General features: G+C 41.5%; 2 protein-coding genes across 5 annotated transcripts in view; one reads left to right on the top strand and one right to left on the bottom strand.

The window, feature by feature from the left end:
* The window catches only part of Nr6a1 (nuclear receptor subfamily 6 group A member 1), a 193,429-nt gene extending 171,905 nt beyond the window's left edge, over positions 1–21,524 (bottom strand). For 3 of the 4 annotated variants that reach the window (XM_029474597.2, XM_085834955.1, XM_085834956.1), the window contains exon 1: positions 21,156–21,468. In XM_029474597.2, the coding sequence (XP_029330457.1) occupies positions 21,156–21,255 (100 nt within the window). In that variant the 5' untranslated portion in view covers positions 21,256–21,468. Of the gene's footprint in view, positions 1–21,155 lie in introns of all 4 variants that reach the window. The other variant, XM_021185940.3, reaches the window with a different exon arrangement.
* Positions 21,525–27,118: 5,594 nt separating this feature from the next.
* The window catches only part of Olfml2a (olfactomedin like 2A), a 30,365-nt gene continuing 29,699 nt past the window's right edge, over positions 27,119–27,784 (top strand). Inside the window, exon 1 of the mRNA XM_029474601.2 lies at positions 27,119–27,301. Within this exon, the coding sequence (XP_029330461.1) occupies positions 27,197–27,301 (105 nt within the window). The 5' untranslated portion in view covers positions 27,119–27,196. The remainder of the gene's footprint in view (positions 27,302–27,784) is intronic.

Below are 27,784 nucleotides of genomic sequence, written 5' to 3'. Positions count from 1 at the left end.
AACTTAAGGATTCTTTGAAAAGTCAGTTGTGTCAGATGGCGTTTTGCTGGGGCAACACATGAAGGACTGTTTCCTGAAATGGACATAGGTGCAAGGATGTTCTGCTAAAGCAAACACGTGAAAGGACTTTTGACAAAGGATTCTTTACTAACAACACGCATGTATTGGTTTGCCTAACATTGAGTAGTTGAGCTTCTTGTCCGGACTCCAGAGAGAGAAACGAACGAACCAAAAAACTTCTGGTGGTATGTGCTGTGGCTTCTTACTGCTTCCTCAGACTCAGGCTTGATTGGCAGAGTGATGTCAGCTGAGACAGACTCATGTGCTGAGGCAAGATACATAATGAGGCAAGTCCAAACATGATGTTTGGAGGGAGTATAAATAGGACTCAACAGACTGAGAGAGAGAGGCATGCCTGTAGAACTAGCTGTGCAATACTAGTCTCTCATCTTCACTGATCTTCACTTCGCTGACAGAGGCACAGCCGAGAACTTCTGGCATTCCTGTTGGCCCTGGTTCCTCCCACTGACTCGTGCCAATTGGGCTGAGGCACAGCTGTCTCTGCTAGGCTGTGCCACTGCTGTGATTCGTGTTTGCTATCCTGATTCTACCGAACTCTACTGCTGGTATATCTGTAAAATGTTTGCAAATGGATTGAGCTAGCTGCTGCTGCCGCTGATCTGTGAACTGAATTGCCAATTTCTTAACAATGTAGATCGGATTTGCTCCAAAGAACCATTTCTAAACAGGTCCACTTCCCCCATATCCTTTCTTTTCCACTACCTCTGGTGGGTGGTGGGCTAGAAGGGAAGCATTTAAAAACCATCATTAAAAATAGGCTTTAGGGCTGGTGAGATGGCTCAGTGGGTAAAAGCACCCGACTGCTTTTCCGAAGGTCCGAAGTTCAAATCCCAGCAGCCACATGGTGGCTCACAACCACCCGTAATGAGATCTGACTCCCTCTTCTGGAGTGTCTGAAGACAGTTACAGTGTACTTACATGTAATAAATAAATTAATTAATTAATTTTAAAAATAGGCTTTAAAAAATTAAAGTTGCAAGTTCTTAAAAGTTGTGGTAACTAGGCATAGTGGGCCATGTTTTAATCTCAGCACTCGGGAAGAAGAGGTGGAAAGATCTCTGTTAAATTTAAAGCCAACCTGACTGCGTGCTGAGTTATAACCCAGCAGGAACTTATCTAATAAAAGTTTCAGTTTACCTAGTACAGAAAACAAACTCCTCAAAGCTGTTCTCTGATCTCCATACAAATATTGTGCCATGAACTCATGAATGTATATACATATATAGATAAATGTAAAAGCTGGGTTTGCAAACTATTACTATTCAATATTTAAAATGTTAAAAGAATATCTTATACAATTGCAAAAATTATGATTTTGATACAAGAAAGACTGAAGTTTGAAACCACTGGCTTAGAAGACATGCTTAGCATGCAGGATTCAATCGATCCCCCAGAACTGGGACAGGGGCTGATGTACTGTAATAGCTGTATGAGTAATGCTATTTTCAACTCTAAGTCTCAGTTCACTCATCTATAATATGGGCTTATAGCATCTGTCAAGGAAATGTGGAAAGGATGACATGAGTTAATGTAGCCCAATGTCTGGTTCTCAGTATCAAACACCTATCTGTCCCTTCCCTTTTTAAGGATATGGTCAGAAAGCACTCACAGAGAACTCCAGGGAAAAGCTTTGAGTGGAGACTGGGGAAGTCAGGCTTCCTGTGTATTAAAGGAAGGAGCCTATGCTTTACTTGAAATGCTCCCCACTAAGAACCTCTGGGGACCTTGTTTTGCTGCGAAAGCTGCAGTCTGCTCTCCTAAGACTCATAATTCTAGTTACACACAAGTGACCGGGAATAAAGTGCTACAGAAAAAGTGGTACTTATCTTAAATCATGGAGAGGCCTGGTTAAAAAGGTAGGGTAGGGAGAAAGGACAATTCTACAACAAAAGCCCAAGCTAAAAGACCCTTAAGGGCTGGAAATTCTTCAGTGTGTAAGGGCATTATCCCCCAAACTCTCAGAAACCACAGAGAAGAAGAAGAGAATGACTCCATAAGCTGTCCTCCAACTTTCACACACATGCCATAGCACCAGTACTCTCACTTTCTGCTGTTATTGTTGTTTCGGGCAATTCATTTAGGCGAATTCAATAAGAGTCTAGCTCAGTGGTTTTCAACCTTCCCAATGCTACAGTCCTTTAAACACAGTTCCTCATGTTGGGGTGACCCCCAACCATATGAAAGCATATTTTCACTGCTATTTCATAACTGTAACTTTGCTACTGTTATGAATCATAATGTAAATATCTGTATTTTCCAATGGTCTTAGGCAACCCCTATGAAAGGGTCCTTCAACGACCCCTAAAGGGATCCTGTCCCACAAGTTAAGAAACGCTGGTCTAAATCATCCACAAACCAGTCTTGATCATTTCATCATCTGCCACTGTGCTGGAGCCCACAGATGAGAAAACCCTTGAGGGGAGCTGGACCTGGAGTACAAGTGCTTCAAATTACCTGACAAAAGAAGAGTGAGAAAGGAAGAGCACAGGGAGGAGGGCAAGCAGGGGAAGGCAGAAACCAGGAAGAGGTGACATTGGGGAGGGGAAAGGAAGGGGAAGAGACAAAAACAACACTCAGCACTTAGTACCACTGTGTGGTAATAGGCACTTTACACAGATGGCTTCACTTCTCTCAAACCCCTCCATAAGGTTAATTCTAAGATAATTCATCAAAGGACCAGATCTCTAGATTAGCCAATTTCTAGATTTACTGGTGTATAACTCACCTGAATAATTCTCACTCATGAGACAGTTTGCCTGCCTTTTCAGGATTTCCAACAAGTTTAAAAATCAAACAACAAGGTAACAAGCAATTTCAGGAATGTTCAATTTACCAGAGAAAACTAGGAAAGAGGCCGTGGCTGGTAGAGAGATACTGCCAGGCTTTGCTACACACACACATACACACACAGAAGGGGGGGGGGGGAGAAGAGAGAGAGAAAACAGGAAGAAAAATGGGAAAACAGCAACTAAGGAAATTAACAACTGTAAATACTACAAAGCCGATTAAAGCTGATTCAGCAAACTGATTACAAAATCAGACATAAGTAAGCTGGCCGTGTGTGGAAAGCTGGTTTTCAGCAAGTTGGAGTTCAGTAGACTGGTTTCCTTAACTATCATGTTAATTTTAGTTACAGATTGTGATCGCTATTCTTGGTTGTAGAGGGCATGCAGTGAGGAATTTTTGCTTAATTTGAAGTAGGAAGAGCCACCTCTAATCCAGATCTTAAGGTAGAAAGACATATCTTTAATCTGATATGTCTTCCTTCAGCCTATAAAGGAAGAAGAAAGTTTTTGCTCTTTGCCTGCTTGCCTTTGCCTGAATAGCAAGTCTCTTTCCTTCACTGGCATTAGAACCTACTTCTTCAGGATTCTGGAGAATACTGAAGACCAACTGAGACACACAGCCCCATGGACTAAGCAACTATTGGATTCTTGCTTGGACTTTTTTTTTTTTTGTTTTTTTGTTTTTTTGTTTTTTCGAGACAGGGTTTCTCTGTATAGTCCTGGCTGTCCTGGAACTCACTTTGTAGACCAGGCTGGCCTCGAACTCAGAAATCCGCCTGCCTCTGCCTCCCGAGTGCTGGGATTAAAGGCGTGCGCCACCACGCCCGGCTTGCTTGGACTTTTTGTTCATAGCCAGCCATTGCTGGATATTCTAAGAAATCCTCTTTCTATATAGAGAGATTCATTTTATAAGGTCTGTAACTCTAATCTGACTAAAAAACAAATTAAAAAAAAATTACCAGGAATTGGTGGTGTCCGCCTTTAGTCCCAACACTCAAGAGGCAGAGGCCAAGGAATGTCAGTGAGTTCGAGGCTAGCCTGCTATACAAAGCAAGTTCCAGCCAAGCTTCACAAAGAAACCTGTCTTTAAAAACCACCAACAGGGAATACCATTCCCACAGTAAAATGTATATATCCAACTTTACTGAAATAATACAACCTAATCTCTAAATAAGAGTCACAAGTCTTTGTTGAACTATGCAGTTGTTATAGTTGAGAATCTTCTGCAATGGAGAGGTGTGGAACTATTTCAGCAAACTGTTCTGCTGTAGTAACTGCTAGATGCAGCAGTTCTCAATCTGTGGATCACAACCCCTTTGGGGTTGAACGACCCCTTTCATAAAGGTTATATATCAGATATTTACATTATGATTCTTAACAGCAAAATTACAGTTATGAAGTAACAATGAAATAGTTTTATGGTTGGGGTAACCGTAACAAGAGGAACTGAATTAAAAGGTCACAGCATTGGGAAGGTTGAGAACCTGTTGTTAAGAGCATGAACCTCAGAGTTAGATCTAGTTAATTTGTTTTTTGCTGGTTTGTTTTGGGGAAGAGCAGTGGTAGATAATGTAGAATCACCAGTCTTACTGGACCATAAAATGAGGTAGTATATGGAGAATCTAAACAGAGACATTATTCTTTTATTTAGCCAGGGCAAACCTGTTTGTTGCTCATGAGATTACAAATCCTTTTTTATAGCACTAAAATTGCCCCCTCCCCTTCCCATTGCCATCCTTAGGGGCTGCCAGGACTGGCAACAACAGTTTTAATTTCTATTATATTAGCTTCATTCACATACACATAAACATACAATGTCGTGATCAATTATTCTATCAAAGTATGGCTAGCTTAGTTTTATTAAATAAATGTGAGAATCTGCTGGGCCTGGTGGCCTCACTGAGGTAGGGTGAAGAGTTAAAGACAGGGCATAGGCATGAGGGCTTGAGCCTTTAATCGCAGTACTCAGAAGACAGAGGGTGGATCTCTGCAAGTTCAAGGACAACCTGGTCTACTGTGAGAGTTCCAGAACAGGCAGGATTGTTCTGGAGACATAGAGAGACCCTGTCTCACAAAACAAACAAAAAAAAAAAAACAGTCAGAAGGCAGACTGGTTTATATTTAGCAAGACTCTGTCTCAAAACAACAAAAGAAAGTAAAAACTAAAATAACCCTAAAATCTGTAAGTACACACAGACACACACACAGACACAGACACACACACACACACACATACACAACATGAGTGCTTTACTGTACACCCCAGGAATTTATCACATCATACATGATGCTGGGGCTATGTCTTATACCAACCACCTAGTGACAAATACAACTTGACTTTTTCTTACAAAACTTCCTAATTCCTTAAAAATAAAAAGATTTATGTATTTTATGTATATGAGTACACTGCAGCTGTACAGATGGTTGTGAGCCTTCATATGGTTGTTGGGAATTTAGGATCTCTGCTCACTCCAGTCGGCCCCACTCACTCCGGCCCAAAGATTTATTTATTATTATAAATAAGTACACTTTGCTGTCTTCAGACACACCAGAAGATGGCACCAGATCTTATTATGGGTGGTTATGAACCACCATGTAGTTTCTGGGATTTGAACTCAGGACCTTCAGAAGAACAGTCAGTGAGTGCTCTTACCCACTGAGCCATCTCGCCAGTCCCTTCCCAAACCCTTCTATCATTATGATTATAGGTCAATAGTTTTGTCCAAATAAACACATTTATTTTGTTTTGTTTGTAGGCAAGATCTCCTAGAACTGTCTTGCCTTCTCATACTGGGTTTGCAGGGCTGTGTTACCATGCCTGTCAAGGAACAGTATTTATTCACAGATCTTACAAAGTATGGGAGGGTGTGGGTGTGATGTTGGGCTCCAAACACATTAACCACATGCTCAATCAGTGAGTTTGCACATCCCAGCTCCTAAAGCTTTATAAATAGTTTACTGTATTAAAAAAAATAAAACCTCTTACCACCAAAGTTCCTGCTTATTCATATGAAATATTGAAGAACCACTAATTGTTACTTCTAAAATGTGTTAAAAACATTCTTCTGATTCCCCACTGGGTTCAGAAATCTCTTTGATGTTAAGATAGTAAAGACAGACCTTCTCAACAAATATGAATAGCACAAAATGATATTTGGTAAAATGCCACCATACCTTAAACCCTTTCAAGTACACATTTTAAATGTTCAACAAATAAATGATATTTTTGTAATCTATTTTGAGTTTCTCTTTTGTACTTACGAGTATCTTATTAACTATTTCACTGTATACCCAAGGCTATGATTAATGTTGTAGCTAGTAGAAGAGATTCTACCTCATTTCTTTTGTAATCAACACAAGCTATAAAATTAACTCGACAGCTTTTATAGTTTAGACTCAAGGTCATTTCAAGGCTTTTAATTACCAAACGGGATTTGAAGAGAAAACATCCACTCCATCCAAGGGGAAGAACATATGGTTTATTCCTTTTATTTTCTTCCTTTCTTTCTTTCCTTCATTCGTTTGTTTTGGGGGGAGCCTTGGGGGTGTGTTTTTTGTTTCTTTGAGACAGGGTTTCTCTATGTTTATTACTGCTTGTCTTAGGACTTGCTTTGTCGACCAGGCTGGCCTTAAACTCATAGAGATCCACCTGCCTCTGCCTCCCAAGTGCTGGAATTAAAGGTGTACACCACAGCCATCAGGCCCACTTATTCACTTTCTTATTAAAGTATTATAAAAAAAAATAAAATAAAACTTGGGACTGAAGAGATGGTTTGCCAGTTAAGAACACTAGCAAAGAAGCAAAGCAACACTCTTCACATGTCGACGCTTAGTCTCAATCAATAAATGTCGATCAATCAATAAATGTCGATGCTTAGTCTCAATCAATAAAAACTCAAGTGGTCAGACTGGAGAGATGGCTCCGAGGTTAAGAGCACTATCTGCTTTTCCAGAAGTCCTGAATTCAATTCCCAGCAACTACATGGTGGCTCACAGACATCTATAATGAGATCTGGTGCCCTGTTCTGGCCTGAAGACATACATGCAAGCAGAATGCTGTACACATAATAAATAAATCTTTAAAAAAAAATAGCAAATGATTACAGGACTCCTTAACTTTTATCTACCTCTATTTAAAAATCTATAAATAACTAAGCTCCCAAAATGTTTCAATTTCCATTCTGAAACCATCTCTATTAAAAATGAGTATGCCAGATGTGGTGGTGTATCCCTTTAATCCCAGCACTTGGGAGGCCAAGGCAGGCTGAACTCTTGAGTTTGAAGCCAGCCTGGTTTACATAGAGAGATCTTGTCTCAAAACAAACAATAAAACATTGTGAGTACCTTTTAAATAATTCTGAGATAATTTAGGTCCTCTAACCACAAAACTCCAGGCAGGATCAACAACCTACAAAATATATACTCATTCTAAAAACAAATCATTTAATTTCTCCTTCCATGTGCCTAATTTTCAACCCCACTCAGTTGTAGTGGGATTGTTTGTAGCTTTGTAGTTCAGTTGTAGCTTTGATTCTTTGTGCCTGTTACTAGTCTGCAAAACTTGAAGTTTGCCAACAGTTTTTTACTCTTTATTATTATTATTATTATTTTGTTTGTTTTTCGAGACAAGGTTTCTCTGTATAGCCCTGGCTGTTCTGGAACTCACTTTGTAGACCAGGCTGGCCTCGAACTCAGAAATCCATCTGCCTCTGCCTCCAGAGTGCCAGGATTAAAGGTGTGCGCCACCACAGCCCGGCTGCCAACAGTTTTTTAAAAAACTTTTTAAATGATTTTTTTGTTTTTATTTCATGTGCATTAGTGTTTTGCCTGCCTATATGTTTGTATGAAGATGCCTGGAACTGCAGTTACAGACAGTTATGTTAGTGGTGGGAATTGAACCCAGGACCCTGAAAGAACAGCTAGTACTCTTAACCACTGTGCCATCTCTCCAGGCTCATGCTGAAGGCACTGTGGAAAATGATACAACCATATTCAAACACATACCATCCTTTAAGAATAACAACTAGAAAAATGGTTTTTGTTACCCATTCATTCAACAATAATCTCTGAGAAGAAAGATCACAACAGCAGAAAGGTCTGCAAGCAAGCACTCCTGTGCCCAAGATGAAAACACTGACAAAAAGGAGAAAAACCAGTGCTAGGACCTCAAAGATTCAGAGAGAAAGGAGGAGTGGGGAAATTCCTCAGAGGAGAGAGCATTTGCATTATAAGTGTGAGGTGAGAGCCAAAGTTCAGACCACAGCACCTAAGGCCAGCTAGTCTGTAATCCTAGCTGGCTAACAGGACTATCTCACCCAATCAAAGATCCTGTTCTCAGTAAATAAAGTGGACATTTATTTAGGAGTCAATCTCTGCCCTCCAGGTACACACCTGCACCATATATATATAAAAATTATACTATATATACTATATATATAGTATGTGTGTGAAATTAAAAATTCTTTTATCTATCAAACAAAAATAAGAACAAGGCAAACAGCCTACCAACGTCTCAATGCTATCTGTAGCATAGGTATTTTCTTTTTAAATAATTAGTATTGCAGCCCTAGTTAGCAGAGGTATCTCAGAATGGATTAAGGCAAATACTAGTTAAAGAACAGGAAGGTAGATCTTGATAATTCTAGAATGTCCTACAATCAAAAGCCAAGATAAAAGAAAGCACAAGACAGTATGAGTGTTACTGGTTTTGGTTTTCTTTTTATAATTTATTTATTTTATATATGGGAGTACACCATCACTGTCTTTCAGACACACAAGAAGAGGGCATCAGATCCCACCACAGATGATTGTGAGCCACCATGTGGTTGCTGGGAAGTGAACTCAGGACCTCTAGAAGCAGTCAGTGCTCTTAAATGCTGAGCCATCTCTACAACCCAGGTGTTAACTGTTCTAAGAGTGAAAAACTGCTGGGCGTGGTGGCGCACACCTTTAATCTCGGCACTCAGGAGGCGGAGGCAGGCGGATTTCTGAGTTCGAGGCCAGCCTGGTCTACAAAGTGAGTTCCAGGACAGCCAGGGCTATACTGAGAAACCCTGTCTCGAAAAACAAAAAACAAAAAAACAAAAAACAAACAAACAAACAAACAAAGAGTGAAAAACTATTAACTAAGAAGACAGTAATTCATATGCCAAAAAACAGCTTCAAATAAAGTCATGCTGAATGAATGACATTTTTAACATTAATAAAATAAAATAAAAAGCAGAAAAGTTTTTGGTCACAAGAACAGGCTAATTAATTAATTAATTAATTAAAAACCAAAAAAAAAAACTAGAACTTGAAAAAAAGTTTTAAAAAGATTGCTTGAAAGTAGAGCTGTGGGGGCTGGTGAGATGGCTCAGTGGGTAAGAGTACCCGACTGCTCTTCCGAAGGTCAGGAGTTCAAATCCCAGCAACCACATGGTGGCTCACAACCATCTGTAACGAGATCTGGCGCCCTCTTCTGGAGTGTCTGAAGACAGCTACAGTGTACTTACATATAATAAATAAATAAATCTTTAAAAAAAAAAAAAAGAAAGTAGAGCTGTATTTTCAACCTTAAAAACAGCAAATTGTTAAGGAGCTCATGCCTAAAATCCAAATAGCAACAGGTAACTCAACCAAGAAGTTGCTATTTAAAATCTAAACACAGGCTACCACAGCCCCCCCTCTTTTATCTATATGCAAGCATTTCCAGCTGCTGCACCCCAGAATACGCCCACTCCACAGTGCCCTAGCACTGCTTTACAAGCAAGGCCTTCGTAAGACTAGGTTTTCTCCAGTCGTAAGTCTGAGAATCATTTTAAAATACTTAACAAGTTACCCATAAATTCTAAGTTTTAATTAATGGAAATATTATGTGAAAAGCAAACTTAGGTGAAATCTTTTTGGAAAAGGCTCACAGCAGACAGGAAATTTCATCTTCAAATGTTAACTAACTTCATCACAGTATTTCAGTAACTTACATGATTGAATCCTGACTATCACCCACCCCAACTATTTTTGAGATTTTAGCTTATCAGCAAGAAAGGGAATATTTGGGGAGAAAGCAATTGTACTTTCCCACATTAGGTGACTGATTAAGCTCTCTTCTCTAAAGGCTGATTGGCTTCCTGGTGCCAGTAAAATGATTGATGAGTGCTTCGAATGCAGCTCTGGGCTGCACGCCCCCTTTGCCCTTCCCCCATGCCACTGCAGCCCCTTTCCTGCTGAGCGCCCTTTCACAGTCCTGCAGCATGTGGTTTCCCTTCTGTTTTTCAATTTTCCTTAATGAATCAATGTTCTCAAATGCAAGGCACTTGATCTTCAGAAGTTGGCACTCTTCTCAAGGCTCAAGGAGTTTTACAGTTAAAAATCCCTTTATACGCAAAGAGCGAAAGCTCTGAAATTAACTATGGACTTGGCTTAGTAAATAAAGCTGTACTCACAAAAGAGAAAGTGTGACAGAAACAGGTTACAAATGGGAAGAAAAGTGATCCTGTTTTAAAAGAAATATTGAATTTCTCTCAAATTACACTACAAATTACCCTAACATCAGCATTCTAATAGTAAACAGAAAGGTGACTTATACAGTAATTTACATATAAGTGTCAGGACACTGCACTTTTTAGAAACCAGGCCTACTAATATTAAAACAGACAACTTGTATGTAAGAATGATTAGATAGTATCTGAAATCCAACCCTCTGAAACTCTGGGATGTGAAGACTTGATTTACACAGAGTTCCATATTCCCAGCTTCCTATTCTACCCAATTCATTCCCACCAGAAAGCTGGAAAAATCATTCTCGGGATTAATTCAGTTGCATTTTAGAGGTGGGCCCATAGAAACATACATATCTTTGAGATGGAGTAAGAATCTGAATCCAGGCAACCACGACTTGGATGTGCTTGAATCTTCTCTGGAGTCATTTAATTTTCCTGCTCAAACTACATTGCTATCACAAATCTACGACCCACAGTGCCTTTTTTGCATTATATCTCTCCTATATCCTACAAGCCTTATGCAACCAGCTTTTATATTTGCATTTGGGAAGGGTCCCATCAACCTCTTGGCACTGGATCTCTCTTTATATAACCAGCTTTTATGTACCAGAAATGAAACAGGTAGTAAAGACAAAGGCCACATTTTCCTAAGCTACATCCTGCAAACAGGCAGTTTGTTGGCCATTTCACCTTAATCTGGGATATCTAGTCTCTTAAACTTTAAGGAGAACCAAGTTTCTATTTAGGAGGGCCCATCAAACTTTAAATTTAGCTACAAAACACTTGTTAAAAACACATTGCTGCCGCAAATTTTCCAATTTCCTTCTCTTCTATTTTGTAGACTGTTTCTAACTACCAGCAAGGGCTGCTAACAGCAAAAGATTGAGATGTTTCTTTCATTCATTCAACACTCATGAAACAGCAATTTCATGTATGTTGTACAAGAACATCAGGAACTGCCGGGCGTGGTGGCACATGCCTTTAATCCCAGCACTTGGGAGGCAGAGGCAGGCGAATTTCTGAGTTCGAGGCTAGCCTGGTCTACAGAGTGAGTTCCAGGACAGCCAGGGCTATATGGAGAAACCCTGTCTCAGAAAAAAAAAAAAAAAAAAAAAAAGAACATCAGGAACTCAAAACCTCTTCTTTCCTAAGTGCCCAACCCTCTTATTCAGCAAGAACTGTTTCTTTTGTGGCAAAATTATCATCAATCACTTAGTAAATCCATGATGCAAAGAAGAAATAGCTGCTTGCATCTCAGAGTGGATTTTGTGACTTTCATCTGTAAGAACTAAATTCTGAACTTCCTCATCAAATATAAGTAGCCTGCATTCTCGGATATCTGTTTTGGGGTAAACATATGCTTGCCACTTCACATATCTTGTCCCTAATCCTAGTACACCATCAGATAATTTCAGAGATATTAGAATATATAAGAAGAAGGGGATGTTTAATCTAAAAATAAATTATTAGTACTGTTACTCTGAAATGGAGTGGGTTTTAACCTCTATGAGCTTCAGAGTTATTCTTTTTTTCTTTTTTTTTTTTTTCTTTTTTTAAACACTGTGTATGTGGGCAGGCGTGCAGAAGTCAGCAGACAACTTGTAGAGCAGCTACCAGGGTCCTCAGTGTTGGGAGAGCTACTACCTCCCTAGGCCCTAGGTCTCAGTTTCTAAAAACTAAAACATGGATAACAGAGCTCACTCATGGTTCACAGGGTTGTAAGGATAAAGTATATGGAAGAGGCTTAAAATAGTATCTAAACACTACAAATTAGCTATTATTAAAGGTGATACTGAATTCAGAGAACAAAGTTACACTGGCAGGATCTTTATTGAGTCACACTCCAATCCAGTGGTTCTCAACTTGTAGGTCCTGTCACGGGGGTTGGGGGTGAGGGTGTCCCCTATTACCGTCAGAAAACACAGATATTTACATTACAATTATAAAGATAGCAAAATTACAACTATGAAGTAGCAACAAAAATAACATTATGGTTGGGGGTCACCACAGCATGAGGAACTGTATTAAAGGGTTGCAGCATTAGGGAGGTTGAGAACCACTGCTCCAGATCCTGCTCTTTGCCTCACACACCATTTAACTAAAATCCTTCCTCCCTAGCTGGCACTAGCAGCACTTCCAAAAAACAAAGCCCTCTAAATGGATGTCAGTAGGGGGTTCCCCCAGGTGGTTTATTATCCTTTGGTGAAAGGCATCTTTGGTGAAAGGACTGAAAGGATAAGTCAGATTTAAAAGGTACAGTATCAACATGGAGGAAAAAAAGGATTGGCTTCAACAATTGGGTTAAAATCATTTGACTCGACTAAAGAACTCGTTTAAATACTTCATCTGAAATATAAAATCCAGGCATCAAAATCAAGAGATAATAAGCTTATAATTTCCTTATAACCAAAACTGCAAACTCCATAGAACACATTTGTAACAAACATGAACTCTCAAACACCAAGATAATTATAGAACTCTTTAGGACAGAACCCCAGATACTTTAATGACTTTTCCTTATCCACGCAAACCAAGTTCTGATGCAGTAATTTCCAATTGTTATTCACGCCATTATGTGACATTTCTTCACTTCATTTCATTCTTCATTATGTGACATCTCTAACAAATGCTGGAGAATGAGTTCTAGCTAGCAACTACCTACCCTTAACAACATAGCTCCCTAACCCTTAACAACATAGCAACTGACTTACATAGTAACTGACTTACACTAAAATGAGCCTCACACTAAAGAAGGGTATTCTCAGGCCACGGAAGGATATGCTTTTTCTATGCACACTTTATTACCATCTCAGTGAAAACCAGGCTGAAAGCAAACCAATCTACAAAATGGCACCGCCAAATCACAACTTTAGCAAGAGTAAAGACAGACTTGCCTGAGGAAAGTGAAAAGGCCAACCTCTTCGTTATATTTTTATTTTATTTTTAATTATGTGTATGTGTTTGTGTTGGGGTGCAGGTGCCCATGGTCAGTATAAATTCAAGCCCCTGAAGCTGGAGTTACCGACACTTATGAGCAGCCCAACTTGGATGAGAAACTGAACTCTGGTCCTCTGGAAAAACAGCAATTGCTTTTATCTGCTGAGCCACCTCACTAGCCCATTGAATCCTTAGTTTTAATTGTCAACTCAATTGAATCACCTGGGAAGAAAGACTCAGTAAGGGATTATCTAGATCAAGCTGGCCTAAAGACAGACCCTCAAGCAAGCATGTTATTCTTCTTTAATGTACTTTGTATCTCTTCTGAGTATTTAGCATTTTGTAGCAATGATTCTTATTGCTTTTGTTACTAAATTTGGCTCCATAACTTTAAGTATATACTTCTTGCAGAGAAATAGTGCCTGTTGGAAAACTGCTGCCTAACACAGCAGTCAAGCAACTGGGTTCATGAAGCAGTAACAAAAGGATCATCAGAACTCAATGAGAGCAGACACATTTCATTTAGCTGCGAACAGAGACAAAATAATATGCACTCTTTTCCAGTAAAAGATAAAACCATTATGGAAAAAAGAAAAGAATCTAAGTCAGGCATGACAGTGGTACTTGACTGTACCTCTCAGTACCTGAAAAACCTATAGAAAGAAAAAGTGTTTGAAGGCACACACTAGACTACATTTGGCAGCAACACTATCTCAGAAAAAGTGGAAGGGAAGGGAGATGATAGGGGAAGACGGAAGGAGAGGAAATCTAAAGAGGAGAGAGAGGACAAGGAAGAAAAAGGAGAAAAAACAAAAAACAAAATAGTTAAGTACTAGTAATAATGGTAAAGTCACCCTCTTCTTATACATTATTTTCACTTACATCAAGGGCCTCTCATATTTTGGTTTCTAAGCTATAAGAATTCTTTATACACTCTGAAAATTTCCTGAAGAACCCAAAGAGCTGGTACTATATGGATTTATGTATTGATACTTGAAAACTTTATTATGTTCTTAAAAGTAATTAGTAACATGTTATATCTTAACAAGGCCATTTGTAATAAAATATAAAATTGTAAGGATGACACCACTCTCCAAATCTCTTCAAAATCTGCCTTAACAGCTAGATTCTTCCACTCCCCCATTCAGTATATTTATGTTGACTACAAGTGTAGGCTGAAAATCTGGCCTCACAGATTTATAACTAGAAAAAGAATGCTTGCTTTTTAAAAAAATGGATATTTTTCTTTTATGTCAATAGCAAGATTCAGTAATTGATGGTTTCTTAAAGGTTAGTTGGAGATAGAGCTTAAAACCTTATCGTTAATCTGGGAATGTAGTTCAGTTGTAGAGTGTTGCAAGCACAAGGGCCTTGGTTTCAATACCCAGAACTGCAAAAACTAAAAACATTATCAGTAAAATATGTGCACTTGGTTACACCAAATTTCATGTTGAATGATCTTTGACCCACACAGAACTTATTTTCTCCTGCTTCAACCTCCATTGCAGGCACCATGCCCTTTCAAATAGCACACCTATACATGTTTTGGTAAATAATGTATTATTTATATAATATAAAATTACACAGATCTTCTAAGTGATAAGCACCCTTTATTATACAATACCAAAAATCATATTTTTAATATCATTAGCTATCTCGCCATAAAGTTTTTAGCACTAAGAAGCTGTGAAGCTCATAGCAGCAGATGCAACATTTTAAAAATCTCATTATGCCTGGCAGTGGTTGTGAATGCCTTTAATCTCAGCACTTAGGAGACAGAGGCAGATGGATCCCTGAGTTTGAGGCCAGCCTAGTCTACAGCAAAAGTTCCAGGACATCCAAAACTACATAGAGGAACCCTGTCTCTGAAAGAAGAAGAAAAAAAAAATTAAAAATCCCATTACTTGCAAGCTCAACCTGTAATTACTGGCAACAAATGCTGTTTTCTTTGGTGTGGTAAGTTCACTAAGAAAACAGTAATTTTTTTTCAAATAAAAAAGATGGCTCATGAAAAAAAATTCAATGAATTCAGCTCAGAACATACACACAAAGCATTTTACCTCAAAACAACCTTCCTATTACACAGAAATGTTTTCACTTCTGTGAAACTTCATTACACAAAACATCAAAAACATATACTCAAAGCTTGAGATCTAACTAATCGTTTTTACTATTTCTCCAAGGAAATTCTCAAGTGTATATATAACATTGATATTATATATATGGATAGGCAGACAGATCAACTTTGATCTGGAAAACATCATTGAAAGGGTCTCAGGGACACACACAGACACACACCCCAGGTCTATGAACTACATTTTGAAAACCACTGGTTTAGATACAAACTACATTTTAAAGACTCAACATGTTGAAAAAGATTAAGTGTAAAACAATTTAGTAATAAATGATCAAGAAGTGATGAATGATGGGAAATGCAAAGAGTAGTACCTCATTACTTTGTAACTACATTATTTAGTATACATTAAAGCCTCACAGTGGTGTTCAGACTTTTCATAATATTGAATCTAATCCAGTAGACTATACATTATCAAAAATGGTCAAACTGAATCTTTCAATTCTTCCAAGATGATGTGTTTCAAAGCTAAAAAGGACACATGAATTAGAGATGCTTTTAAGTGAAAACTAGTGAAGCTAGTTCTCCACTGAGTCAATCTCTTCTTTATTTTGAAACAGATGTTAATGAACTCTTTCATAAATCTTTATCAGATTTTATCTTGAGGAAACATAGACAAAATATCAAGGGCAATTCAACTATCTCTTTACCCAATTAATCTTTTAGAGGAAAATAAAAAATACAGAAGTCTTAGCTATAACAAAGAATTGGGGAAACAGAATAAACTAGACCTCTAAAATGCTTTTAAAGAAATCTAAAATTCCACAGTTCTATCAAATAAAAGAAGTTGAAATTAAGAAGTCAATGAATTCTACATGAGGAAAAGTATCCTCAGATACACTTAAAAGTTTCCAATGAAAAGAGTAGTCTAAGAAACTATAAGACACATTCGTTACTTACAACACTACAACCACAGATCCAAGGTGCTATAGCTACTATTTTAACAATTACTTTAATTTCCATTACCAATTAAAAAAAAAAAAAAAACTCACTTTGACAGCAAGAAGTCAGTCACTATTGTGGCACAAACCACCCACCCACAGTGTTTCTCCAAATCAGATGCTGGGATCTGCTTCTCAGAATATATTACGTGCTGCTGTCCAGGGAAATATTACATCTGCCAGACGACTTACCAACTGTGTCCATAGAATTGACACCTGCTTAAAAGCAAAAATCAGTCTAGAAAACAGAAAAATACACTACTACTGCCATCTGTGGTTTATGGTTGAATAGCTTTTCTGCTTTAAATAAATTTAAGGGTTCAGAGCTTACAACTAGAATGCAAAGATATTTTTGAAGATAATTTTCAAAGTTAATTCTTATTATAACCAAGTTATGGATAGCATCTACTTGTAAGAAATTTAAGAATTTATCATTTCTTAATCTGGGATTATATAATGCTACAGGAAAAACCACAAACTACCTTGAATAAAAAATGCTTCCATTGCACAAAGGCTAACTTGAAAATTCTAAAACAAAACCTGTCATTTTTTTTTAAGGCAATCTGGGAATTTTCTCTTAGACATAATTGTAAAGCTGGCTTGCTTCCAACATGTTAAAAATCTGAAGTACAATTATTCCCATATTTTAAGAACAAAAACTGAAAACTGCAAATGATGCTCAAGTGGGCTATTTTCCCAACTTACTTTCTCTCAATTTGCTTTCTCAAATGACAACCATGGTAGTAGCATGGGGATCAAACGATTCTGTGCAGCTGGGGGTGGGGAAAAAGGCAATTCAGCTCCCCAGCAGCCAGCTGAGGAAATCCTGGTCCCTCCCCAGCTAAATCACTGTTAATTAGAATTGCTGGGTACACTAGAAAAGTCTTATTAAAATAATTTAAATAACTGTAACCCACAGAAACCAGTAGAAACTGTTCTAGAAGAATGTTATTTAACAGGTCATAAGAACAGAAAAAATTCGCAAGAAATATTTCATTCCAATAAATTATGCCTACTTGTTTCTAAACAATGGATATCTCACCACGTTACCCGTTTGGGTGTTGGTTTTTTGCCTTCTAATTGTCTATGAGTTGCAATCAAAGCCCCTAAACTATGATGTAAACACTGAGAAACAGAAAGACTGGGGTTGATTTTAGGAATATAGTACAGCAACATTACACCCAGAGATGTTTCTAAAATGTACAATTCAGATGAATTCAAAACTTCAGCTACAAAAACCTCTATATCCAAACAAAATTTTCTGGCTCAATACCAAGCCTCCTTGACAACTTAATAATTCTGACATCTCTGAATCTCATTTATCAAACAGAGACATCCATAAATGTTCAAGGAATTACCTGAACCAGGAAAACATTTAATAAGGAAAAAACATTTTTTTATTTTTAAATTGACCTCAAGAATACAAAATTTGAAAGCAAACACTTTCCTTCACATTTTCTCTGGAGAAATTAACACTACTCATAGGAAGCTATCTGTTTATCTGTAGAAAGAGCCTTCTCTAATTCTGACTCTTTTCCACAAATAAGATGACTATAATCTGGTTTTTACATACAAATAAGTCATTTTCTTCTTCTATTTAAAAAGCTTTTTTAACCAACTGTACTAAAATTATGTGTTTTAACCTAAAATATATTTTCTACCTTTGCCCCCAAACCCCAGGGGGAAATCAAGAAATAATGATATAAGTTTCAGCAATGTTTTGAAAATCTTCCAGCATTTTTTTCATTAGCTTCCTTTCTCACACCTTCTTGTATACTTGCACAAGCATAAAACTTTCTGCTACAAAATACAGAACCAGATTAGTAACTCGCTCTGCTCAGACTCTGCAAGGAGGAGGCATACGCAGCACTTGGTGAATGGTACATCCAAGAGAGAAAATTTGGCCATTTAACTAACACCTCAGATTTCTCAAGGAAACCAGAAAATTCTCTCAGTTGATTCAGAATTAAGTTCTCAAGTCCCAGAACTAAGAAGTTAAATTTGTGACGTAAGGTACTTGTTAATTTAAGAAATAAGCTTTTTTTTTTTGGTAAACTCATGTGGAGAGAAGCACACAGTATTTAGTGAACGCATTTTCTGCAAAGTACAATAAAGTGAAATATGCCTTTAATTCTTTATAATGGCTTATAGCCTTCTTTTGCTTTAAATATTTAAAAATCTATTCTCCCACCCTCTGGAAATAAAATGAACAAATGCTCCCTCAAATCATTCATCTTCCTTTGAAATCCCAAAAGGGAGCAATCACTATTGCAACTAAATGAGTTTGTTTGTTATGAAAACCACAACCAACAGCCGAAAATAGCAGAGTCAGCACACGGAATTCCTGAAAGGGTGATGGTGCATCAAAAGGCTAGCAAGTCTGTTCTGATGGAATCATAAAAACATCTGGAGGACTGTAAATTCAGCATCAATGGACTTTACTTCTTCACAACACAGACCAAAAACCCTCTCTCTAGATAACGACTTCACGAAAAATAGAAATGTCACCACCATGGAAAGTTAAAGAAGTACTTTTCTCCGCAGAAATCAAACAATTTCATTTATCTTTGGAGAAAAATATTCATTAGAAAGGAAGAAAGAAAGAGTCCACTATTCCAAAGGCAATTTTTATCTCATGAGCACTTCTTGGGTACTAATTAACTAACATAAGCTGTAAAACACTACCTAGACCATGCTTATTTTTTTTACTGAAAAACAAGCTATGGTACAAAAATTTCCTATTATCTTTTGAACCAATTAAGCTGCCAAAAGTTCCCATTGTTTTTTCGGTAAAAAGAATAAATTTGTTATCACTAACTTGGACTGAGGTGAAATATTAGAGATATTTCTTAGCCTTAACGGACTGATTGCTCCTTAAGATTCTTTTCAGTGTTTCTGACCAGTTAAGGAAAGAATGAGTATTAACAAATAATCTGATTAAGAGCTAAAACTGCCACTCAGTTCTTTAAAATGTTCCAATGAATAATTAATAGCAAATGCATTGTTCTCTGGCTTTCCTTACAATAATATTCTCATGTAGAATTGAAAGTGATGGCTGCAATAAAATCTGTCATCTGATAGTAAGCACAGGTGGGAACAGAAACTATCAGGAAACAGGAAGGCATTTCCAAAATACATTAAGAGGGATACCCGATAGATCTGGAGACGGAATTTGAAAACCTGCGTGGCAAACCTTACATCAAGAATTACAACATTTACAAATTAATACCAAACCAAATCTGTGCATAAATTTAAAACGCCAAAACCATCACCTTTGCTCTTCTACACACTGTCTCTTTCTACCCTAACTATATTCCTTTCTTTCCCTTTGTGACGTGGGACTTTATTGATCCCAAACATGCTCACATTCAGATCAGTCCCGACCGGATGCCCGGCCAACTAGATCCACACACATCATACACATCTTTAGGACTCACACGCTTAGAAAACATCACCATTTGATCACTATCATATCAAATTAATCAGGCTCTCTTCTTCGCAGACTTTCCTTTTAACTAGCTTAAAAGAAACTAAAGATGTACTGAATTAATGATGAATGTTTAATGAATTTATACGGTTATGAAGCACCAAATCCAACTCAAGATTTCTCTTCTGTGCGTCCCCACTCATTCACCAAAATCTCGGGGACCTATTTTCAGGTTGCTTTTCCCACACCTGCCAGGTCACTGTCCTGATTGAGAAATTTCTTGCCAAAGCAATTAATTTTTAGTGCCTCCTAACTGTCCCCAGTGTTTGCATTCAATCTGAAATCTGTTACTTGTTAGACACTGTTCGGGTCCTAGATCTTCCAGAGAATTGCGCGTTTATGGCGCAGAGAGGGGAGGAGGCAGGGATCTCTGAGAGCCTGCCCTTTATTCGGAAATGAGGAGATGTGAAAGGTGGAAGGCAGGGCAAATAAATAAATAAATCGGGTTTGCCGCGGGAGCGTTGGCCTGCCGCAACGAGCACCCTTTGTAATGCAGGCCTCCCGGGGCTATCGCCTGCGCTAATTGCTCCAGGGCGCTTTCCAAGTTCAAAAGTTCACCTTTTACGACCTCACAAAAGCTCCTTACACTTTACCAATAAAAACATTCCGCAGCAAACACCGAGGGGGGGGGGGGGGTGGATATCAAACAGAAACAAATAAAACATTGAGCCAGGGAGGGAGCGAGAGCCAACCCGGAGGAACCTGAGGACTGGGCTGAGAACAAGGGGACGCAAGCGGCCGGGCCAGGTGAGGAATTCTCAGCACCCCGGAAGAGATAGGCTGGGCGGCGCGGGAAGCGTCCGGCAAACGCCGGGAAAAGGCAGGTGTCCCGGGGCCCCAGGATCCCGCTGGCGACCTGAGCCAGCAGAAAGTCGTCGCCTAAAAGAAGGAGCCTGGGTAAAGGAAGGCCAGGGGACAGGAGTGAGCACCGAGGTCCGAGAAGGACCATTACCGGTCTGCCCAGAGGCGGAGGCTCACGGGCTGGGAGGAAGCTCGGGACAGTGGAGGAGGAAAACGCTCCGGGATAGGTGCAGGGCGCAAAGGTGTGGAGTCTGCGAGCTCCCTGGTGAAGGAAGAGGGTGCTCCGTGCACCAGGGCCTCCTGGGGGAGGAGAAAGGGTTGGCGCAGAGGGGACGGGGGGAGGGGAGGGTCCGAGCAGAGGGGACCCGGGACCCTGCCTGGAGAGTGCGAGCCCAGGGTGGAGTCCTCACTGAGGAGCTGCCCGGCATCCCGGAGCTAGAGTCAGCTTAGAAAAAAAGGGGGTCGCGGGCGTTGGCACCGCCCGGGCTCAGAAGGCCCCTTACCCACCGTTGCGCGGCGGCGGAGGGAGCGCGGCGGGCGGCTCCAGGAACCCCGCCGAGCCCCCGCCGCCTCCCCCTCCGCTAGGTGGCCGTTCGTCCCGCTCCATGCGGCGGTGCTCAGGGCCCTCTCGGGCTTCGCTGCTCCGCCATGACTTGCGCCTTCGTAGTCGTCGTCCTGGTCTTCCACGGGGGGAGGGGGCTGTCAGGGGCCGGCAAGCTCTCGGCCGCCGCACTCTCTGGGCCCCTGAGCAGCCCGGCTCCGCGCCCCTCCGCGCCGCGCCCCCTCAGCACTGGCCAGCTCCCTCCTCTGACGTCACGCGCCGCTGCCACGCACATGCCCGTGAGGAATTCCGGGAAATGTAGTCCTCCCAACGAGGCTGGCCACACGGGACTCTACCAAATGAAGGGGTGATGGAAAAAACAGGAAGACCTAAGTAGGGAGAACCCAAACCTATCACTATTACAAACTCTAACAAAATTTCTGATATATTAATATAATAAACGACTATGTCAGAGTTTTCTCTCTATTGTAACTTATTCGTGATCATAGTGCTCTATGATTCCAACTGTTTCCCCACACTAATAATGAGCCTTTCCAAGGAGGCGTATCCACCGGGAACCGGGTGAGCACGTGCAACCAAGCCCAGCCCTGTGGGGGAAGGCCCCAGGGGGCGGGGTGTTGTAGGTACTCATGAGGGCTTTCCTCCCGGGCTGAGCGACAAATTGGACCAGAGATTAAAGGACCCGAGTTTAACCCGAGGTGACTGCGTTCGTATGCAAATAGAATCTATACAACTCTGCTTTCCGGAGAAGTGTTTAAAGCCCCTTTACCTCCGGGTGGGCGGGAAAGATTAAAGTTTCTCTTCCTCCTCTTTCATTCCCCGCACCCTGCCCATAGAACAGATGGACAAACTAAGATCCCTTCCATTGATGCCACCAAAGAAAACTTGAGACCCCTGACTCCGTGTGTCTTAAAGAGCTCTGTTTTAAGAGTGTCCCTTTCCCGGAGTGTTCCCCTTCCCACTCCTGTTCATTTTACCTGTCTGAAAAATGAGAGGTATAATAAGAACCGGATCCAGTGATAAGAGGCCAACTCTCACATACACGCTATCGCCTCAGTTTACCGAAGTTCCCACCAAATAAAATCCTGGATTTTCTCATCCAGGGTCCACCCGCTGCCACCAGATGGCGCGCGGCCATGGGGCTCTCAGGATCAGGGGTGGTGGTGGTTTTCAGAGATGCCCCCACACACACACACGCCCTCCCTGCGCTCGCTCTCTCTCTCTCTCTCTCTCTCTCTCTCTCTCTCTGTCTCTGTCTCTGTCTCTCTCTCACACACACACACACTACACAACCCGCACACACACACACACACTATACAACACACACACCTCCCTTAGGAAAAGACTTACTAAGTTTCAGTCTAGAACTTAAATGCTCTCTGGCCTACTATAAATCAAAGAACTCTGGTGCTTTGCTCGGCTTTCCTCTAACGGGCCATATCAAAGCCGTTCTGCCCCATGTGCCCCTGGAATCCTCTGGCTCTTGTGAGTCATTCTTTACTTAATTGTTTAGAAGTCTTTACTTGGCTTATGAAATCTAACCTGTTCCTGCCCAAGTTGCTTCCATGCCTCTTCCCTTACCTGCTATTGAGAAGGCTTTGCCACGCCTTCCTGCACTTTCCATTATCAATATTAATTAGCCTGGTCTCATCCTTAGTCTGTGCCAGCAGCTGTTATGAGAAATTGACACTAATGCTGTGTGGTTTAAAGCTCCCACACCTGCTCATTGAGGTAGCTCTGATATTGGTGCTCTCACATACAAATGAAGTGGCACAAAAGTGATGTCTGTTATATATTCAGTGGATCAGAAAGCCGAAATGCCCTTGAACTAACCTCTATAAAGTCTTTAACTCATCTTTCTAGATCCTGTTCCATTTCTTCAGTAGCACCTTCCTTATACCTCCCATCAAGTGGGTCCCTCTGTGTTCCTACATGGGCCTATCTAAGTAGACTGTAAGAAATTATCTTTTTTTAAAAAAGACTTGTTTATTTATTTTATGTATATGAGTATACTTATACATGGTAGCTGTCTTCAGACACACCAGAAGAGGGCATCAGATCCCACTACAGATAGCTGTGAGCCACTATGTCGTTGCTGGGAATTGAACTCAGGACCTCAGGAAGAGCAGTCAGTGCTCTTAACCGCTGAGCCATCTTTCTAGCCCCAAGAAATGATCTTGAAGTGGTTATGTCCTTGACAAGGGTTCTGAGCTTTCCCAAGGCCAGGGAGCAGTGTTCTGCAGCAGGCCCCTGCAATATAAGATGAGTCCTTTGTGTCATGGGGAAGAAAGCCTTCTTCAGTTCTGGATTCTGAAATGTGCCAGGATCACATAGCCTTCCCAGAGCCAAAGTTCCCCTCTACCACAGGATCCTGGTGCAGAAGATTCCTCTTCCCTGGAATGAAGCCAAGTGGCTCTGCAGACATCGTGTGCCTGAGGTTTGAAAAGTGGATGAAGATTGTACATCAACTCAAAGAGGAGTTCAACCACAGCCTCAGCTCCTGGAAATAACTCTTGATTCCTTTCAGCTCTGAGCTCCCTCCTTCCCAAAACCTTCCCAGATACTCCTGTCCAGCCAATCCCTTTACTCACTCACGGTTATCTCCTCTGCTGCTAGTCAGCATGTGGTACACACTAAATAGGCGTCCACTAACAGTCCAGCACCCACACTGGGGCTTTTTTTTTTTTTTTTCTAATTTCTTGACATTTTCCTAACAACCCTGAGAAGTGCCCTCTGCTCTGAGTTTACAATTGTCGAGACAGGTTTACTAAGACCGATTTAAAGGGCTCTCAGCATTTACAGGGAAGACAGAAGAAATGGAAAGGAATCTATCGAAAGGAATCTATCTAAGGATGAGTCTGAAGGAGACTCGTCCAGAGGTCCCGAGGTCCCGAGGTCCCGAGGTCCCGAGGAAGACGTTAAAAACAAGTCAAGTCTGGGCCTCAACATGGGGTCCTTACCTTACAGTGAATGATGTAGACATAAATCAAGTAATTGCATGAGTGCTATAGTTAAGAACTGTTAGGTATGCCAGATGGGCTGGAGTTGGGGTGGGGTGGGGGCAGGGTGATGGGATTTTTGAGATAGAAAGCACCAAAAGTGGGGTGGTCTAGCATGAGTGAGCCAGCCTAGGTGAGAAGACTGTGGAAGTGACAACACAAACCAAGGTCCTAAGGCCTTAGGGACTTGGTACATTTGAGCTGTGGGTTATTCATGGTGATAGGATGTTGTCGGAGGACAACATATGTTGTCCAGAGGGGACAGAGCTCCACCCGTGGTCTCTGCCTTGCTCTATCTAGCAGGGCCTGCCTTAAAGAGTCAGCCAGGCTGCCTGCATCCATGAGAAGACTAAGAAAGAGAGTTCCTTGTTGAATTTGTTTTAAGTACACTTTATCTATATTTTGAAAAGATTGGAAGCATGTTACAAAACCTATAATTTAAAAAAAATGAAAAAGGAAAGGAAAGTAGCTAATGAAACTCTTCTTCAATTCTTGCCTGTAAGATGCTGGTGTCCTGTGTGTCCTTCCAGACTTGGTCTGTGTACAGAAGAGCATGCCCAATAATTGGTTTTTATACTAAGCCTTGACTTCTCTGCAGGGAACTCCAGAAACTTGCTTATAAACAGTGCATGATGGCACACACCTTCTCAGCAGTCAGGAGGCAGAGGCAGGTGGATCTCGGTGAGATTAGAGCCTAGCCTGGTCTATAGAGTGAGTTCCAGAACAGCCAGGAGCGAGGATTGTTACACAGAGAAACCCTGTCTCAGAGAGAGAGAGAGAGAGAGAGAGAGAGAGAGAGAGAGAGAGAGAGAGAGAGAGAGAGAGAGAGAGAGAGAGAGAGAGAGAAGGAAGAAGAAGAAGAAGAAGAAGAAGAAGAAGAAGAAGAAGAAGAAGAAGAAGAAGGAGGAGGAGGAGGAGGAGGAGGAGGAGGAGGAGGAGGAGGAAGGAAGAAGAAGAAAGAGAGAGAAAAGAAAGAAAGAAAGAAAGAAAGAAAGAAAGAAAGAAAGAAAGAAAGAAAGAAAGAGGGCAAGAAGGGCTGGAGAGATGACTTGGCAGTTAAGAGCACTGACTGCTCTTCCAGAGGTCCTGAGTTCAATTCCCAGCAACCACATGGTGGCTCACAACCATCTGTAATGAGATCTGATGCCCTCTCTGGTGTGTCTGAGGATAGCTACAGTGTAGTCACATATATAAAACGGATAAATCTTTTTTAAAAAAAGAAAGAAAAACTCATTTATAACTAACACTGACAGAACACATGACTTTTTAACTGAAGTCAGCTGAGAGTTAATACAGTCATCTCTGGCTAGGCCAGTGGTTCTCCGACTCAAGAGTCCCTAGGAGTTTTCTGAGAACACAAGTTGCTGGATCCCCCACCTCCCATGAATCTCTGGTTTAGGAACTAGGCTGGGGCCTGTGAGTTTGTATTTCTAACAAGTCCCCAGGTGATCCTGAGGCTGTTGGCTGGAGGCAGAGGGTCATCTGAGTGCCACTGAGCCAGCTTCAAGGGGAGACGAAGCATGCGTACACCGGTGGCCTGTTTGCCTCTCTACAGGGAGCTGAGAACACAGAGCACCCTGTGGGAAAATGGCAATGAAGAGGTGCAGTTCTTTGGAGGAAATACTTGAGAGCAGAGGTAAGGAGTGAATGGGTGTGGCTGAATGCAGGGCACAAGACAATGTTCCTTGCGAGTGCAATCCAGGCTCAGTAAGCCAGGTAAACATGCAAGTGATCAGAAAAGGAGTCACCTTCAGTGACAGCAGAGAAAAGGAGCCCAGCCTCCACGGGGCATGCAGAAGGTTAGAAGAGCCTACAAAAGAATCTGGGAAGGACCCCCTGTTGAAATCAAAGGGGAAACCCAAAGGGAAACTGAGGTGGGAGGCCGTTTAAAAGAGGAGGAGCCAGATCTCAGAGGCTATGCAAGCGAGTGACTGACTCCACAGCTAATTGCTTGCTTTGCAACTATAAGAACCTGAATTGGGATCTCCCAGCATCCACATTAAATGTGGTCGTGGTCTTGAGTGTGTGTGAGTGTGTGTGTGTGTGTGTGTGTGTGTGTGTGTGTGTATAAGTAACATCAGAAGTGGAGAGGCAGAAACAGGAGGGGCCTTAGAGCTCACTAGCCAACCAGTGTAGCCAAAAGAAAGAGCTCCGGGTTCAGTGAGAGGCCTTGTCTTGAAAAAATAAGCAGCAACGGAGGAAAAAGTGTGTTGGCCTAACCATCAGGCTCACGAACTTTCAGGAGAGCAGATGGAAATATGAGAGAGAGAGAGAGGAAGGGTAAGCGATACCCTCTTGAATCTCATTACAGTGGATCTCAAAAGACCCAACACAAGCACCTTGGTGCAGCAGAGGCCTGAGACCCCTGGAGCTAGCAATTGCTGCCTGGGAAACTGAGAAAGCAGACGCCCTGCTGAGGATGCAAAGGAGTGGGCTGTTCTCGGCATAGCAGAGAGAGGAGAAAGACGGAAGATGTGGAAGAGAAGAGGTTGAACCTTGAAAAGGCTAGAACCAACAATGTTGGGGGACGAGTGGGGGTGGGGGGGCAGGCAGGATGACTTTGTCAGAGCAAGGACTGAACTAGAATTATCACTTGAACTTTGCAAGCATTCCAAAGAGACTATTTTCTCCCTTTTATCGATGGGGAAACTGGATCTCAAAAAGGCAAAAGGACACGTGCGAGGTCCCTCATTTCACAGAACCTGACCCCAGTACGTCGCGAGGCTGCACCTCTCTTACCGCCTGGCTGCTGCCTACAGTCCTCTCCCAAAGACAATTTGCAAAGACGCGGGACCGCAGAGGATGGGCGGGGAGGGGAGGGGAGAGGCGGGCACCCCTCCACCCTAGCTCCGCCTCCAGCAGAGCTACTAAGACACCGGGCTGGGGGTGGGGGGGCGCCCCCTCGGCAGAGCTGGGCTACAGGCCGAGCTCGCAGTACTGCCGGCGCTACCTAGCGTGCGCGCAGAGGTGTCGGAGCCCATCCAGCCATGGAAGCGGCAGCTGTCCTGTCTAGGTACCTCCAGTTGAGGCTGCTGCTGGTGCTGCTGCTGCTGGTTTTGCTTCGGGCTGGTCCTGTGTGGCCCGACAGTAAGGTACTGGAACCTAGCACAACTAAGCGGTGATCGGCGCGAGGGGGCGCTATGGCTGAGGGTGCTTGCCAAGGAGGATGCATTCAGCAGGGAGTGGGGACTAGGGAAAGGCAGATCAGAGTTGGGACTTAGTCTAGACTCTGCTGGAATCAAAGCCCTGAGAAAGGAACATGTTCGAGAAGAAACGCTGGTTATGATAGGGTACTTAGGTCCTGGAGCCTGAGGAAGAGGCGCTTTGGACCTTATCACTACTCAGAGATTGGACTTCAAACCCAGGATCAAGTTGGGATGTCCCAAGTGCTCTGGGGTGGGCGAGCAAGAGAAAATGGACAGTAAGAGCAACTGGTTGAGAGTTTCCATGGAAGGCTGACCGCTTAGGGGTAGACCGAGGGACAACTGTTACCAAAGGACTCCCAGGTTTGCAGTAGGCCTTAGACCAAGGCTTTCAGGAGAGGCTGGGAACCCAAAGTTTCTTTTTCACTGAAT

This window comes from Mus caroli, unplaced genomic scaffold (assembly GCF_978045245.1).
Source record: "Mus caroli unplaced genomic scaffold, Mus_caroli_1 scaffold_2, whole genome shotgun sequence".
Taxonomy (NCBI): domain Eukaryota; kingdom Metazoa; phylum Chordata; class Mammalia; order Rodentia; family Muridae; genus Mus; species Mus caroli.
This window is presented reverse-complemented; position numbering and strand designations above follow the sequence as displayed.